The 17,827-nt window shown below is 47.4% G+C and overlaps 1 protein-coding gene across 1 annotated transcript in view; it reads left to right on the top strand.

Annotated features, from left to right (window-relative positions):
- LOC105827476 (RNA-binding protein Musashi homolog 2-like) overlaps positions 1-17,827 on the top strand; it is a gene marked incomplete at its 3' end in the record, with an annotated part of 243,722 nt that overhangs the window by 120,292 nt on the left and 105,603 nt on the right. The window contains exon 6 of the mRNA XM_012665671.1: positions 9,916-10,008. Coding sequence (XP_012521125.1) covers positions 9,916-10,008 — 93 coding nt within the window. The remainder of the gene's footprint in view (positions 1-9,915; positions 10,009-17,827) is intronic.

Raw genomic sequence — 17,827 nt, 5'->3', positions numbered from 1 at the left:
TCTCGTACCTTCTCGGTCTCCATTCTTACTCTCCTGGGACTCGGCAAACATTTTCTGAGCACCAACCATGTGCCAGGGCTTTACCGTGCTTGTCTGTCGTGCTGTTTACCTTTCCCCCATGTCCTATCGGTACTGCTCCCACTTTCCCCATGGCGTACCTGAAACTACCCAGCTGGCGACATGGCCTTGCTGGGCTCAGGCCCAGCTCTCCCTCGTCTGAATCCCAGGCTCCTTTCGCTCTTCTGCGGCTCTTCTCCCCTGGTGCTCGGGAAGAGTAATAAGGAAAAAGAACCTTGGCTTTTGTTGAGGCCCTGTCCCCACCTTTGCCCCCTTTACATGACAGAAGCAGCTTCTTCTAGAGCCCTGGTGACGTGTTAGAATGTTCTGGGGAGTGTTTAAAAAATTCTGATGCCCAGACCTCCCCTCGGACTAATGAAATCAGAATCCCTGAATAGGGGGGACCCTGGCATCAGTAGGTTTTAACGACCTCTTCCCTTCCGCCCCCCGCCCCCAGGCCACTGGCGTGGGCAGAGGGGCTGAGAACCCCTGCACTACAGGAGTGGCAGCCTGTGGATTAGGTGAAACCGGCTCATCAGGAACTGATTGCCATGTGCGTCTGAAATATGGTAATGAAGGTAATCAAGGCTAGGGGTTAAGGCTGCCATTTGTTCTTTTCATGAAATCAACCGGAGGGTTTGGGGGATGGGACACCTTGACGCTAGAACCTGCCTACCAGCCAAGTTTTCATCCTCTCTCCCCTAAGAGGAGCAGGTCAGGTTGTCGCGAGTGAGGGCAGGCCTCCCTCTCGCGGGTGGCTCCCAGTGCACTGGAGGGACGGTGTCTTCCCCAGAATACAGGGGTGTCCTTGGAAGCTTGGTTTTCCTTAACTTGTCCTGTCCCCGAGGGGCTGTAGTCTTGACCATTCTTTCTAACGTGGCTTCTCAGCCTGTCCGTGGATGTTTCCTAAACACCCTTGTGGAGGACACAGAGGCCTCCAAGATGGTAGGTAAAGGAACGGCTATTTACTTTCGGTTCTAAGAAACTTTGGAACTCTCAACCTTTCATAGTGGCTACCCAGATAACCCAACACGTTTTAGGAAAAGAGCAGTTTTGGAGGTGGGAAGGGGTGCTCTGAACTCATCCCCACGGTTGTGAGTTCCTAAATCCTGCAGCCTGTACAGACTGGTGTCTGTTGCCCTGAGCACAGTGAGAACTTCAGGCATTTCTCAGCCTGGACATTGGCATGAGCGTGGCTTGAGCCAGGGGGAGAAGCTCCAAGAATGGTTTATGTTTAGAGACAGAGGTTCAGGGAGTTGGCTGTTCCTTAGTGCCTTTCTTGGAGCCTACAAAAAACTCCTATGGGTCGTGTTCTCAGAGTTATAATTTCACATTTGTTTTCTCAGTCTGTGTTATATAGGATCCTGTGCCCATTTTATAGAAGGGGAAAATGAGGCTCAGAGCTCTTAAGGGACTTGACCCCTCCTCATCCAGCCAATCAGGGTCAGTTATTTAGCATGTGTTAGCATATACAGATGTGCTTGTAAATGCAAAAATGGGTGGACAGATACAAGATATTTTAAACTTATTACTATGTTTTATTTGGATCATTTCTGTAGGTAGAATCACCTTGGCCTTGTGCTTTAGCCACGGGGCCCTGAGGCCACTGTGACACCATTTCCAGGGCCCTGCCCCTCTCTGTGAGTCATCCCTCGCCTCTCTAGAAGATTCCACCCTGGGTGGGCAACTCGGCTCCCACTGCTGGAGCGACAGGCACAGGTGGAAAGACTGAGTTCATACCAGCCCCACCGCCCTGTCTGGCTCTTTCTTTCCCACCTCTTTCTGAGGTTTATTAAGCATCTGCTTTGGCTGCCTTTCCCTTGCTGGGGCTTCGGAGGTGCCTCGTTTGTCTGCAGAAACATACAGCTTCCTCACCAATTTAGATACAGCGAAGGGCACTTATTTAATGTTGCTTGATACCACTTTTGTATAAAAGATTATGGGTTTTAATTGTATCCATGTATTGGTGATCGTTTGGGGCCTTTCCCTTAGTGGGTCCAGCTCGTAGTGAACTGGAGCTTCGAGAAGGATGGAGGGATGGAGAAATTACCTGTGGACGCAGAGCAGCTTGGGTGCCTGTGATCGGGACGATGGCCAGCTAGCTACCTCGCTCAGCATCGGTTGATGTGTGGCTCACGATCCTTAATTTCCTGTGCTTTCCAAGGCAACACTCATCTCTCTACCCTTTCTGTTACCTCCCCCAGCCCCCAGTATGAGGCAGTGCCACTGTCTAGGATATTACTCTCTGATACAATCTGTGGACAGGTCACCCCTGTGGCTTTAGCTTTTCCCCCAAGGGCAGGAGGAAGTGGTATTTTTTAAATTAGCCTGGGAGGGAGGCAGGCAGAGGGCTCCGAGCCTCAGCCCCCTGCTGCAGCGTCCTGATCATTTCTGTACAAGATCATGTTCTCCTGTAGGTGAGTTACTGTTGTTTTAATCAGAGGTAATGTTGTGCCCTGACTATGTCGTATAATTGTGTGTAAATGATATTCCAGCTCCATATAGATGAAGGCTATTTTTTTCCTTCCAATTTTAAAGCTATTTAGAGGGAATGCCAAATTGGAGCTTGAACCCTGGTGCTCTCTGGCTAATAGCTATATACGGGGAAGGAGAGCTTGGAGAAACACGTGGGGTTATATTTGTAATTAGTTTCCTCTGAAGTTAAATTAATTTTGGCCATTGGCAACATAAAATATCATAACACCTTTTTGCAGTGGTCAACTGTGGGTGACCTGAGGCACGTGGGATGAGATGGGGGACGAGCCTCAGAAGCAGCAGGTGGGCACTTTCTGGGGCACCTGGATTCATTTCAAGCCCTTTTTAAAACATTCAGTCTCTTGGCTTAGGGATGTCTCTGGCCTGCCTTTTTTTTTTTTTTTTGGACAGCTTTAGTGAGATATGATTCAAATACCATGTAATTCACTCATTTGAAGTGTGCGATTCACTGATATTTAGTATATGTACAGGTAAGTGCACCATCACCACAGTCCATTTTAGAGCGTTTTCATCACCTCAGAAAGAAACCTCGTACCTTTAGCCGTCACTCTCCTCACTCTCCTCCCTCTGCCTCGATCCTAAGCAGCCACTAATCCACTTTCTGTTTCTACAGATTTCCCTGTTACGGACTTTCATATAGCCGGAATAATATACAAGTTGAGCATTGCTAATCCAAAAATCCGAAAACCGAAATGCTCCAAAATCTGAAACTTTTAAAGCACCAGCATGATGCTCAAAGGAAATGCTCATTGGAGGATTTCAGATTTTTGGATTAGGGATGCTAAATTGGTACGAAAAAATCCAAAATTCGAAACACTTCTGGCGTGAAGCATTTCGGATAAGAGATACTCAGCTCGTATCTCTGTAATATCTGGCCCTCTGGGTCTGGCTTCTTTCACTTAGTGTAACATTTTCAAAGTTCATCCGTGTGGTAGCCTGTATCAATACTTCATTCCTTTTGAGGTGGAATAATATTCTGTCGTATGGATGTACTGCATTTTGTTTATCCATTCACCTATTGGTGGACATTTGGGTGGTTCCACTTTGTGACTATTACGCACAACGCTGCCATGAACGTTTGGGTAAAAGTTGGTGGGTGGATATAGTTTTCATTTCTCTTGGGTATATACCTAGGAGTGGAATTGCTGGATACTAATAACTGTTTCATCGCTTGAGGACCTGCCAGGCTGTTCTCCAAAGCGGGTGCGCCATTTTACATTTTCATCAGCAAGATCTGGCCTGTCATTTTTCCTTCAAACTTGAAAAGGGCAAGGTCACACCTGTTCCCCATGGTGCTCTCAGTCTTCCTCCTTCCCCGGTTGTTTTTTCCTACTGGGAAGAAAGAAGATGATTCAGTCGCACGTGGAGGTGTAAGAGACTTCAGTGAATAGAAAGGACAAGATTGAAACTCTCCATTTTGCCACTCCTGAGTGGCATTTGATTGTAGATGCCTAATATCTCTAATCCTTAGTGTCCTTATCTGTGGGAGAGAGGCGGGTCCTGTTGTAGGATTGATGTGGGGACTAAGCCAGGTAACTCGTGGGAAGAGCATGGCGCAGGCCTGGCCCACAGAGAGTCTGCATCGAGGGCAGAGAATTCTGAGTGTGGAAGGACATAGCAGCGAAAAGGCTTTTCCACGGGGACGAGGACCTTCCCCAACATCTCAGATCTTATTAGGCAGGAACCTGCCCATACGTCATCCCTGGCCTTACTTTCGTTGTGTGTTTTATCAGAGACACTGAAATCCTTGTGCAGCCTCGGGTTGCTTCTCCTTACAGTTGGTTTTGTCTTCCCTACCCCCTCACCTGGCAACAGGTGCCATTTCACCGTTTAAGGCAGAGACGTACTGCTGGTGGGTGTCACCTGCCTTCCTTGGGAGTGCAGATTCAAACTGTCACCCATGTGTGGGTATAGCACTCTCCTCCCCCACGTGGACTCTGACTCCACTGTCACCAAGGTGTGAGGGAGGCACAGGTGTCCTTGGGCCTCTCCCGAGTAGGTCTCTGTGTTAGTTTCCTGGGGCAGCCGTAACACATTACCACATACCGGGTGATTTGAGCAATAGAAATATATTCCATCATAGTTTGGGAGTCCGAAGTCTTGAAATCAAGATGCTGACAGGGATGGTTCCTTCTGGAGGCTATGAGGGAGAAATTGTCTCACGCCTCTCTCCTGGCTTCTGCCAGCAATTCTTGGTGTCCCCTGGTTTGTAGACACATCACTCCAGTCTCTGCGTTTTTCTCCACATCTTCTCCATCTTTCTGTGTCTATGTGTTCTCTTACAAGGATACCAGTCATTGGATTTAGGGCCTAAACTACATCCAGGATGACTTCATCTCAAGATCCTTAACTGATTTATATCTGTAAAGACTTTATTTCCCCCAAGAAAGTCACATTCTGAAGTTCTGGGTGGACATGAATTTTGGGGGGACTCTGATCAATCTCCCTCAATCTCTTTTCCACTTGCGATCACAGAAACACCTGGAGAAGGTTCCCAATACCTGACGTGTGTTCTCATTTTGCATGCCAGGTGCAAAATGGATCCAGATGTGATGGTGGCAGTGGCAGGGATGGGGCTCAGGAGGGTGATGGTGGTGGTGTTGGTGGGGGCAAGAGTCTTAGTATTGGGGGGAAGGATGGGAAAAAGTATGACGAGACATAAGAATTTTAGAGGGCAAGTCTCTTGGACAAAACACCCAGGAGGATGGGGCCTTGGCATTTGGGAGTTCCGTGACCTCAGACAGCCCTGCTGGGGTGTCTTTGCCACACAAAGATTGGGTTTAATTCTCAAATGCAGAATGAGGAAGGAGAGCTGTCATGTGGATAGAGACCATGCGATTTCATCCCAGTTTCTGAATTTGGTGAGCACTTTGGTTTTTCAGTATCACTGAACGGTGTGGGGTAATGAATGGAGCCTTGTCTGGTCCCAGAAAAGCTGTCCTTCTGACTACCTGCCTTTCCTTTAACCAGCACACGAGTCATCTCACTGGGACTTAATTTTCCCATCTGCATAATGGGGATGATGGGCTAGAAGGTTTGTAAGGTCCTTCCAGTGCTAGCATTTCTGGCATCTTTCCTGGGCTTTCTCCCTCCACCTTGGGGTTCCCGCAGACGCGAGGGCATCTGTAAACAAGCTGTGTTCTTGGGCAGTGAAGATGGCTCGTATTTTTCCACCAAGGGGAATCTGAACTCTTTTAAGGAACATGATAATAGCAAGGGCTGATTTAATTTCTCTGGGCCTTTCTTATACCCATTTAAGGCTCTCCAGTGCTGTTTGATGCCTTTGCATGCGTTTGTCAGGATTAAGAAATATTTGTGTTTTTTGGTGTTTGTTTTGTTTTGTTTTGTTTTTCCTGTGTGATAGCTAATATCTTTGGGCCAGGGCTTTTGGAGCTTTTCCCCTCAATCTCATTTTTAAAAGTAGTTTCTCTTTTGTAACCTCCCCTCGCTTCGCTCTGCTTTCAACACACACACACACACACACACACACACACACACATACACGCACCCCATTTGTCTTATCCTATTTTTAAACATGTAAGCAGTGGCCCCGCTCTGACCATTTCTGACGGAAATATGTGTTTTAAAAAAGTGAATTTTAAACTTAAAATAAAAAGCCAACTCTCTGCTTAGAGGCAAGAAGGTGGAGTGTTCTTTGCAGCTTTGGTTAGCATATGGCTTTGGCCAGTTCTTACGTGTAAACAGCAATTTTCTGAACTGGAATGGGTGCTGGGGTTTTCTTTGTGGAGCCAAGGGGTATGTGGAGAGCAGTGGTGTTTAGTTAAATTATGGGTCTAGATGCAAAACTTTGCAGCGTTGATTTGTGAGAGTCTGACCTCTCCCCATTACCCTCCCAGGACACGGGTGAGAGTGCATACACACACACACACACACACACACACACACACACACACACCACTTCCCAGAGTGACACCCTAAACCATGAAAGGAGGGGCCCCTGTTGGGGGAGGAGAGGGGGACATCCCCATGTGGTGCGGGGCTGTCGCAGAGCTGTTGGGTAGGTATCTGGTGTCTCTAATCATGGAAAGCACTCACATACTGAAGTGTTTTCTGCAAACCCTCCACTAAAAACTCCAAGCAAAAGAAATTTAAGATCAGTTTCCTAATAGATTTTGGACTGAACTCTCTCTGGAACACATGAGTGGCTCTTTCCATCTCAGTGCACTGTGGAGGCCGGGTGGGGCCATCTGAACATGGCGGGGTGCATTGGCCGCCTTCCCTGTGCCTTGTGTGGTTCAGGTGAGGAAACTGCCACGTGAAGGGCGTGGCATTGGAAGAAAACACCGGTGGTCTCCTCACTGGGCAGAGAGGAATCTTTATAACGCACAGGAGTATAGAACTGGGGGCCAGTGGGTTCCTTGTCCTGCTCACTGCGTCCAAGGTCAGAAGAGGGTTAAAGTTCGAGGAGTACTGGATGGTTCCTGGGGCAAATAGAAGCCAAGACTGGAAGGATGGGACTGGAGTTACCCTGAACACACACACACACACACACACACACACACACACACACACACTCACACTCACACTCTCACTCACGTGTACACACAGACTTTGCATAGTATTGATGGGAATTTGGGAACCTCCATTTAGTCCTATGAGAGACTAGACACAACACCCCCACCCCCTTCCCGCCCTCCTCAGTAGCCGTGGAGATGGAAGGGAACCGAGAGAAGAATGTGTGGCTCCTCTAAGGTCCTCTGCCTCCTGCATCCCTGGCCAGAATGCAAATCACGGAGCGGGCCACAGTCCATTGCGCAGTCGTGCTGCGGGATTCCCAGAGTAAATCACTCCCATTCCCCCAGAGTGCCCCTGGCGGGAGAGGTCGCCGTGCACGGCCCCATCGCCCCCCTACAGCCGTGCTCCCCTCTCCCGAAGCCCAGACATCGGCGAGCAGCTAACCAAGTGTTGCCCATCTTCCCACTGGCCTTTCACGTTTGGAAGGTTTTGATTAAACCAGTTTCCTTTTAGTGTTTGCTGAAGAGTGGAATCCATCACTGTATCTGAGCCGCTTCCTGGAGAGGATGTTTTAGTAACTCGGACACTTTGGTGCATTGTCTGGGGCCTGGAATTTCTCATCCTTCTTAAAGAAAAAAAAAAAAAGGGTTTTAAAGGCTTTTTTGGGACTGCATAGATTTATAGCTGAGTGTCTGCCGCGGTGTTTAGGGCTGTGTCTAGGCAGGTTTACAGCTATGAGGCAACGGTGGAGGGAGCATGAAGAGACCTTTTCATTTAACTAGTTACCGGGGAATGAACAGTCTGTTGACTTCTGTTATTTGGAACGAAGACACGTTGTTTGTTTGATTCTCTGGGTCCATATGAAGGTTTGGAATAAAGATAGTACCTGCTGTATACCTGCCTGACTCGTGATAAAATGGTTCTCCAGAGTTGCTTTAAGTTGAGAACTCCACTCGTGCATGTTTGCAGATCATGTTAGTGTTTCTTTATGGATATTTAATTACTTGGCTGGGGTAAAAAAAAAAAAAAAAAAGGGAATGAAAAATCTGAAATTAAACTATTGGGAATGTTTGCCCATCTGAGATCACATAGAGATGCAGGAAAGTGTTTTTGAATTTATAATGGAAGCAAAGGGCACAGAGAGAGTTGCTTTTTCAAAGCTTTTGGTATAACGTGTCTTTCTGCTGCATGGTTACCCTGAACTTGAAGGATGAATTTAGTGACTGACTGGATTTAGTTACAGTGACCATCTATTTAGCGACTACACGGTACCCTGCTAGATACTTTGGCATATGTTATTGAATTTAGTCCTAATAGGAACCTTGTGTGGTCGGCTAATTATTATATCTTCATTTTATAGTGGATTAAATTCCACATTCTATTAGAAAGTCAGCTCCAGCACCTAGCACTTAATGGATCTGTTGAACGAATACGTTAGGAAAGTTAAATTAGTAAAATTTGATGATTCATGAATGTAGGGAGAGATTGAAATCTGGAGCAGGTCTGATGGAGTTTCACCATTCAGGTGACCTTGATTTACCAGGGGACTTAAGGAGTGGGTGAGAAAGGGGACAGACCATGAGGAACAAGCATAAGATGCCACCAGTTCGTGAGAGGTTCTTGGAGCTCGGTTGTGTGCACACGGGTGGCATCTTTCATTCATTCACTCGGCAAATATGCCAGGAGCCGTGGTGATGACGGGGATCCAGGCAGCCACTACCCCTGTACTTGGGCATCCTACGTTGAGTTGTGATAGACATAGATGACATGGTGTGTTTATTATATGCAACCAGACTGGTGAGATCCTGCATCCACTGAAATTTTCAATTTTTTTATTTTAGCAGTAAAACAAAAATAGCACATAGCCTAAACTTAGTCTCCAAAATGAAATGTATTTCCTTAATTTTTCACTCCTACATGTAAGATTTTTGGTTCTTGCTCTTATATCCTTGAGCTTCCTTCTCCCTTTGCTTTGGACCTGGCGGGATTCTGAAATGTGACCACATTTGTTCATTCTCACATCCACCAAACGTTTGGTGTGGGTTTGTTTGTACCCGACACTGTGCTTGGCGTTGTGGAAGATACCTAGAGGAGTAGGGATGCGGTGTTAGGGGAGTTCAGAAGAGGGAGGAATAGCTCCTGGCTGGAACGACAGATAAATAATTTGAATTTTGAAGCAGGTAGCTGGATCTTGGAGGATGGTTCTGACTTGCCATGGGAAGATTTAGGAGGGGAGAGGCATTCCAGGGAGGATCTGCAGGAACGAAGATGTGGAGACCTGGTGATTAGCTGGGCTCGACTGGGGTGCAAGGTGACTCAAAGTGATTCTCAAGAAATTAAGAAGGGAAGGAGTGCTGGGTCAGAGCTTGCAGGGTGGTCCCTGGCTGCGAGGTCGGCGTCTGTGCTGCTTGCAGACATATACCAGCACCTACAACAAACAGCTCAGCACAGACAGTCTGCATACAGTTTTGAATTACTCGTGCATTTCTTAGTGACAGGTTTTGTGGATACTTTCTGGGCAGCAGTTTTTATGTGTTTAGTTCTGTTTTGTTCACATCTCTTAGCTTTAAAATAGCTTGACGTGTGATTTTTCTCTTTATGCTAGTACGTCAGAATGAAACTGTGTGTTGTGGCCAAAGAGGTTCTGAAGTCTACTCTGTGTCTGCATGAAACATGAGATTTTAGGTTGCAGTCTGAATGCCTAAGATATGCAGTGTGACTGTCTCCAGCATCCTTAGACAACTAAAGGGCCCGCACCGGGCAGCTTGAATATATCTAAAATTGCCTTCCTAGAGAAATGTGGGGAGTGGTTAGTTTTGGCATCTTCTCAAGCACTGCTTTAGATAACCTGGTTAACCCATGCCTTTGTCTTGTTATTTCTTGCAGATGGTCACAAGAACAAAGAAAATATTTGTAGGCGGATTATCTGCGAACACGGTAGTGGAAGATGTAAAGCAATATTTCGAGCAGTTTGGCAAGGTAAGCGCTGCGTGGGGTTGGATGGCACCCACCAGAAATAGGCTGATCAATCCTTAGAAGTGGCTGCTGTGGCCCTTGCCTCTGCCACTGTTGTGTCCTTGAGAATCTTGTCCTTGAACTTGGCCGTCATGATTTAAGTGAAATTCAGGAGCTGAGATGGAAGAGTCCGGCTTGTGGTCGTCACGGTGCCCCTCGTGCCTGCAGGAGCAGACAGAGTGGCCTTTTAGTGCGGTTTTGCTGGCATTTGCTGGCCATGTGGGGCCTGGGCCTGGCGCTGGCGGTGGCGGCAGCTCGGGGAGATGAAGGGCTGTGACTCACAGGGCAGGAGCTCCCACGGAACCTGCTAGAGGCCTGAAGGTTGGCACTGGGCTTCTTCCTTCTGTGCCTTTCTGGAAAATGCATTGAGAGATGAGGCTCCCTGGGGCCCTTTGCAGCTGAATCTCCCCTGTCAGATGCCCAAGGAGACTTGGGAAAGTGCTGGGCCTGTACCTGTCAGTGTCCTCTGACTTGAAAGTCTGTGAGACAGCAGTAAAATCATCCCCTGGGCTCTGCTGCTGGAATAGGCTGGGGCCAACCCGAGAGCCCCGAATCAGCTAGGAAGTGGAGCGTGAAAAGGGGTGTGTGTGTGTGTGTGTGTGTGTGAGAGAGAGAGAGACTGAGATAAATAGACAAGGCATGTAACTGTGAGTAGTGAATTTAATTCAGCCTCTTTCTAATTGGTTGGGGGAGACAGTGCTTTCAAGAGTCTTCCTGAGGGTGACACATTCCTCAGGTAGCTCTGTTGTCCCAGAGGGGCTGGCCCTTGTTGGCTTTTGAGTGGTGTCCCTCCTCTGGCTCCCATGGAATCGGCGGGTCCGAGGAGGCCGGCGGGTGAGTGGCGGCGCTGGCCCTCTGCTTCCGGCATCTCTGAGTAGTTGTGGACCCGGGAGCCCAGGTGTGGGGCAGTCTCCTTCCGTAAAGGCTTATGTCTTCCTTGCCAAAGGGCTGACACAGCAGAGCTACCCAGGCATCCCGAGAAGACACAGCGCCTGTGCCGAGCTCGTCACTCGTTTCCTCCTGCAACAGCTGTCATGCTTGCCGTGGGCACAGAGGCGCTGCCACCCACTGGCCGCGCTGAAGGTTCTGTGCTTATTCGTTTGCCCAGGGCCATGGGCAGCTGTGACCCTGTCTGCAGGTGTGTTCGTTTGTGAACTACTGTCTGGGATGAGGACTATGACCTTTATTTAGCCTCAAAAATGGAGATTTTCTTGTCTCTGGCATTAATTTCTGCATGGATGGGAAACCATGCAGCAAAGAGAAACCAGCTTCTGCCAACCCAGCCGTGCATTCAGAATGCACCGAACTGCCCTTCCAGGTCGGTTGTGAAAGATGCCTCCCCCACAGGCCCTTCCTGGCATTGTCAGTTGGGGACCGATTCATTCTGGCTGGGTCTTAAGAACGGCTAAGTGTGTTTGTGACCATGTGTGTTACAAGGCTCTTCTCTCCAAGACTGATTTAAAGCGGTGAGGGGGATTTGCCCATGACCCAGCCCCACCCTGCCTAGAGAAAGGGATTGGAAATAATTAAATGAGACAAGTCCGGCTTGCATAATGGAAAGCTCTGGAGGGTAAGCCCTCTTTGCTGTCTTTCTGCTTTTAAAACAAGTCCAGGGGTAGTGTTTGCAAACACGAGGTGGGATTTCTTTTTTCGAGCCATAACCTGCCTTGGAATCTCCTGGGCCTATTTGTGTCAGGGAAGTTGACGCTGCCCAGATGGGCTGTTAGAATATTCCAAACAGGCTTATACTTGCCAACACATAGTATATCTCTGCATGTCCCCAACCCTCGGTTTCTTCCCACCACCCCCCCTTCTTTCTCCCTCCCTTCCTCTCTCTGTTTCTGTCTCTCCTTCTGTTGTTTTTCATTAACACTTATCATTGTGACCCAGTACGCCTTCTAGTAGGCACACAGCAAGCTTTGGCCATGCCCACAGCGGCCACCATTGCTGCCCTGAGAACAGTTGTCCTTTTGTCTGGGAAGCAGTCACAAACCATCTTCCCTGGCATGGCACTTGCTGGGTCTGAAGCTGCCTAGTTAATTTTGTAGTAACATTGGTGGACTTTGATGTGCAGACTTATCAAGTGTTTTATTAAAGGACTAAGGAGGCTTTTGAACATATCAAAACCGTAGCACCCTGCTCATGTTTCAGTAGCTAGTTTCATACACATGCTCTGTGCATTATCTGGATCTGCCTTCAGAATAGCTTACTTCCCATTTGGTTGGTGGCTGATGTTACGTTTACGTCCCCTTGGGCAGGGCCCGCCACCTCTCAGGATTCTGGCCTAACTCATTTGAATCCAGGATGATCAACGTAGGGGGACAGTAGTGCCAGGTCTTGGGAGCAATGAGGACATCCAGCAGTTGTAAAAGGAGGTAGCAGGTAAAATGACAACCTGACTCTGCCCTTCAGTAGTTTATGTTCTGGTTGAAGGAAACGGAATACACACACACACACACACACACAGACACACACACACACTTGCATGAAGTTTGTTCACACACGTGCACCCACACATTCTTAACTGTGTGATGTTGTTTTGGACTATTCTTCAAACCAGCTGCAAATTAGTAAGGTGTAATTTTATTATTTATAGTGAGTGCTTACTAAGTGTTGGATACTGGGCCAGACCATTTACTTAACATTATCTCATTGAATTTTTCTCTGAGAGGCTGGTAGTGATATCCCCCATGTTGCAGATTGTTAAATGGGGCCTTGGTGGGATTGTGCCTTTGACTCAAGGTCACGGCCCTCTGAGAGGTAGAGCTGGGTGTAGACTTCCCCTCCAGGCTTTCTGATAACGGAATCCGAACTTCGTGCCCCATTCTAACTGCTGATTGATTCCTAGGATGGATTTAGGGCAGGGAGGATGCAAAGGACAGGGAGAGATTGTGTCCTTTAGTGTTTCCAGGGACATACGTCTCCTCATTTCACCTGCACGGCGGATATTGGTACCATCCAGCCCACTTGGCAAAGGTGGATGGTCAGAGTCAGGGAGGTTAAGTTTCAGCATTTGCTTCACCCAGGTAAGGCAGTAAGTAACAAGAGCCAGAATTCACACCCTACTTCCTCTTCCTCCAAGTCTAGAACTTTCCATCCTTTCACAGCCTCCATGCAGGGTGTGCCGCTCTTTTTAGGTTTCCTTGCTGCCATTCCTCTCTGCTCTCCCTCTTCCCATCCTGCCCAAGGTAGCAGCTGCTCCGGCTGTTTATTTCAGGTGACAGTCACAATGGCTAAGACTGCTATCAGGGGGCTGAGCTAGGGGAGTTTAAATATGTCATTACTGTAAGTGGAGTGGGTGCAGAATGACACACTGGGAGCTTTAAATAACTCAAATTGGAGGCTTGTAAACCCTTTTATGCTGTTCTCCCACCTTCCTCCCAGAAAATTCACCCCCCAAGCCCAGGTTAGAGACATGTTACTTGTTTAAGATGAGGTCATGAAGTGTGATCATTGATGTAAACACTCTGCTGACTTGGATGGCCAGCCTCACCCCTGGGTCGCTGTTCTGATGTTGTCCTCGGAGAAGAGTGAGGCTGAAGGTATTTCAGGCTCACATGCTGGGCCTGACAGTGGAATGATGCCCCTGTGACACCTTGATGAGTTGTTTTGTTGCCAGCCTCAGTTTCTCTTCTGAGGGAAGGAGTTGGAAAACTTGTCAAGGGCCAGATGGTAAATATTTGCAGTGCTGCAATCCAATGTGGTCTGTGTTACAGTTATTCACTTCTGCTGTTGCAGGGAGAAAGCGGCCATAGCCAACATGCAAACAGATGGATGTGGTTGTGTTCCAATAAAACTTTATTTACAAAAATGGGTGGTGGGCCAGATTTGGCCTGCAGGCTATAGTTTGCTGAGCCCTGGACTGGATTATTCCTAAAATACGGTTTTAAACTTGAAAAGTCAGTGATGCAGAAAATGTTTAAACATTAATAGACAGATTATAATCCAAGGTATGTATAGGGAGACAGATTATAATCCAAGGTACATATAGGCTATGACCAAAATAATACATCATCAATAGTAATGAGCGTGATGTATAACAAGCAAAGCAGTCTTAACCACATGAGAGTTTATTTCTGGACTTCGTGATGCAGGGACAGTGAAGGGATTCTTTATTTGGAAAAAGCCACTATTTATAAACTGGAATCTCCATCTTATGAGTAAGACTCAGAAAAACTGTATAATATTTCCATCTCACTATTTCACATGCTAGATCTAATTAATAAAACTTGGAGTTTTTGAGATGCAGATTTTACTGTGAAGATACTTTTACTGTGTATTGTTTCTGAATTGTAGTTGCGTGTGCTTGGTGCTAAGCTTCTTAATGCATCTTACCATGTGCTTCTCAAGAATGTCAAGCGAAGTGGGTGGTAGATCTGTTACGTAGGCGATGATGCTGCTGGGGAGAACGGTGAGGAAGTTGTCCAAGCTCACACAGCCCGTGCTGGCTAGAGCCGGGATAGCCACTTGTTCTGCACACCCTACCCCTTGCCTCTTTCACCCTTTGGAAAACCCCACTTCCCACTTTACCACTAAGCAACCTCTTATTCAGAGGGAGTTCATTTGTCAAAAATGTTAATATACAGTAATTCATTTTACTGCCTTGGGTTTCTTTTTGGACGTTATCTATGTTCATGATTTCATACATACAGGAATGATGTATATAGGCCATTCCAAAAAAACGACAGGTAAACGATGCTCTAGATATGCCCATGCAGTCCCAGACAATGAATCGGCCTGTTTCTCCATGGTCCTTCCTGCAGAGCCACCCGGAAGAGCCCAGCTTGGTAATTAAAATGCACCGGATCAAAGAAACTCCATGTACACGGGTTTCCTCCTTCTCCCCTTTAGGCCCCTCCTTCAAGTACTAGTTTCTTAAATTCTCACTTATAGGATTTTGGAGATCAAAAAGAGGCCTTTAGACTTAATGAATTCTCGGCTTCGTCCCCGGATGGAGCGGCTCCGCACCTTTCAGCTGTTCCCCGAGATGATAGGGCCGCTCGGTGCCCAGCTCGCTAGGTAATTCTCACTTTATGGAACTCCTGTGAAAGCAAAGCAGCCTGCATTTGGAGGCTTCCAATTATACTTCACATGGTGAACTGTGTAATTAGTTTGGAAGACTTATGCTTAGTCATTGGTTTATCCTAATCGGCTTTGGCTTTCCCCAACAACAAAGTGAGCTTATTTTGCTAAGCTGAACCGACTCTGCACCCTTTGTTCTTGCCTTTTATTGTCTCATTCCTTTCATTCTGTGTTACTGCCAAAGTTCTGTTTCATTAGGCCTACAAGTCGTTTCCAATTCAGTGGGCCGCTACAATCCGGCCTTTATCACTCGGCTGCCCTGGTTCCCATGTCCCTTCTGGGCCAGTGCCCGAGTTTGTGGTTTGACACGAGGGCTTTAACCCTTTCCTGAGCCAGCCCCCTCATTGTGGTGGACCCGGAGGGGGGAAAAAAGGGCTTCAAGGAAATGGTTTGGAAAGTTACAGCTCTTTCGGTCTCATCAAAGGGGAGCTCTGTGGAAATGAGGTGAAAGGCGTCCTCGGGGCCCTTTGTGTTGGATTTGGGTTGTGTGTGGGCCCAAAAAAGTTAACTTGAGCTCCAGAGAGTGGTGCTTGAAAGCTTTTTGGGAAAAAAAAAAAAACAAGAATGGACTGCTTTTTTAAATATAATGAGATCTTCTTATGTATTCCGAGTGTGGGGAGCACCATCGGAGAGCGCGTTCTGAGCAAGTGGCGGCTGCCCGTTATTTTCTAGCTCCGGGTTTTCCGTGCAGGTGCGATGGTGGCACGTCCACGGCCGCTGCTCGGATCCTCCTTTTGCTACTGTGTGTGTGAGGAGAGTAAAACCTAGAATAAAAATATTATCAAGCCTTTGAAATTTGAAAGGCAGGAGATTTGTGAGAAAACGAATAAGCAAGTCACCATATTCCTGAAGGTGGCCCGTGTGATCCTGAGGTAGCATTTTATCACTTCTAAATGCGTGTTGTAGATAAACGGAGCTCTGGCGCTGCGGGGTTCCCTCAGAGGAGCCCTGGAAAACAAAGGTCTTGTGTGTCCTTTGTGGACGTCAGAGCTCTCCCGTGAGGCGCGTGTCCTCTGAAGTGGTTTGTGCAGGTGGACCGACTGGGAGGTGGACAGCTTCCTGGGCCTCGCCTGTCATCTGCGTGACCTTTCCCTGCAGAGCAGGGGTGTCGCTGAGACCTTCGTCAGCTGTCACTGTGGGGTGGACTGGGAAGGACTGTTTGCTCTCTCTTCCCTGGCCAGCCATGCTGAAGGCTACCTTAGTGTTACGTTTTCTTCCTGTGATAGCCCAGAACAAGGCCAACACTGCCCCCATGTTTGATTCTCTGCCTGGTTAGCCTCTGCCCTTGAAGGTGTGTCATACAGGGAGGGGACTTTATTTGCCCCCTGACCACGTAAGCTGCTCTGCTCAGTGGGAGACTCCTGCCTCATTGCCCCCCTCTACCTTCTAGGACAGGTGGCAGCAAACAAACAAGCATTATCCACCAGTAATATGATCCTTGGGCTTTGCAGGTAAACCCTCCTGCTGAACAACTTTGTGTTTTCCTGCTGAACTTTTCCTCTTTAGAACCATTTCTGCTGCAGCCAGTGGCAGTTGTCGAGTTAGAAAGAGATTGAGCACCCTGACCTCACGTCTCCTAAATCTTCATATTTTTGCTTCAAAAAGGAGAAGCTGAAATAGTGAGTTTCTAGGAAAACTTCCCATTTCCCTCTTAGTGTATAAAATATAGCCAGCTGTTGTTAGGCAAAGGCATCAGACATTATTATTGCTCTGTTAACAGTGTTTTAAAATACACAAATAGAAAAATAGGATGCCTTCTGGGTAGCAAGCTGGGAAAACTTTGAGATTATGCTAATCAAATGCCACGCTCATTTGCATAGTAGGTAGAGGAACAAGGCCCCAACTTTCTGGCTTTGCATTTTCACTGCCTTTCCCAGTATGGTTTAGCTTTATTGGATTTTTCTGTTGGGGCAAGAAGAGGAAAGCCAGGGACAGAGGAGCCCTTGGGCACAGAGGAGTTAATGAGCCCGGGGGAGGGAGGGTAGGGGGAGGGGCAGGAGGTACTTCCACCAGCTCACCTTCCCAGAGTGCTCCTCGGTCCCTTGAAGATGTCACTTACAATGGAGCTGTTAGCATGAGAAAAGAAAGCCTTTCTCTCCCTAGATATAGTTCAGTGGGAATGGCAAGTGTACCAGAAATCGCGGTTCGAGCTTGTGCCAGTGGGTGCAAGGGGTGGTTCTTACGGAAGAGAAAACTCAGTTCATGTAGACTTGGCATAGAAATGGACACTATTGTTTGGGGGAACGAACACTGATATGGAGATTCCCACCCACCCCGTCAATAGGACACCCGCTTACAGTCCAGTATGCTTTTCTTTTTCTTTCCTTTTTCTTTCCCTTTTTTCTTGTTTTGTCCTCTCAGAAGCAGTCTCTACGTACAACAAGCCAGAATTGTCAAGTCACCACCCTCTAAATTTTTACAGCCCTGTATATTCAGACTTGGTATTTGTGAATTAGCTAAAAGCCAGTCTGTACTTTATTTACATTCGAAACCATAAGAGTGAAAGTCCCAGAAAAAATGTTAATATGCAGGAAGAGGCAGAAGGGGTTGAGTTTCTGACTGTTGCTAACCTCACCACTGCCTTTAAAACCACTCATGAGGCACACGGCTGATATTTAATAGCTTTTAGCTGATTATTTTTCTTCTCCTCCTCTTTCTTTTCTCTCCAAGTTGACCTGGGTGTACTTGAGCGGAAATGAAG

This window comes from Propithecus coquereli, unplaced genomic scaffold (assembly GCF_000956105.1).
Source record: "Propithecus coquereli isolate 6110/MARCELLA unplaced genomic scaffold, Pcoq_1.0 Scaffold121, whole genome shotgun sequence".
Taxonomy (NCBI): Eukaryota; Metazoa; Chordata; class Mammalia; order Primates; family Indriidae; genus Propithecus; species Propithecus coquereli.
This window is presented reverse-complemented; position numbering and strand designations above follow the sequence as displayed.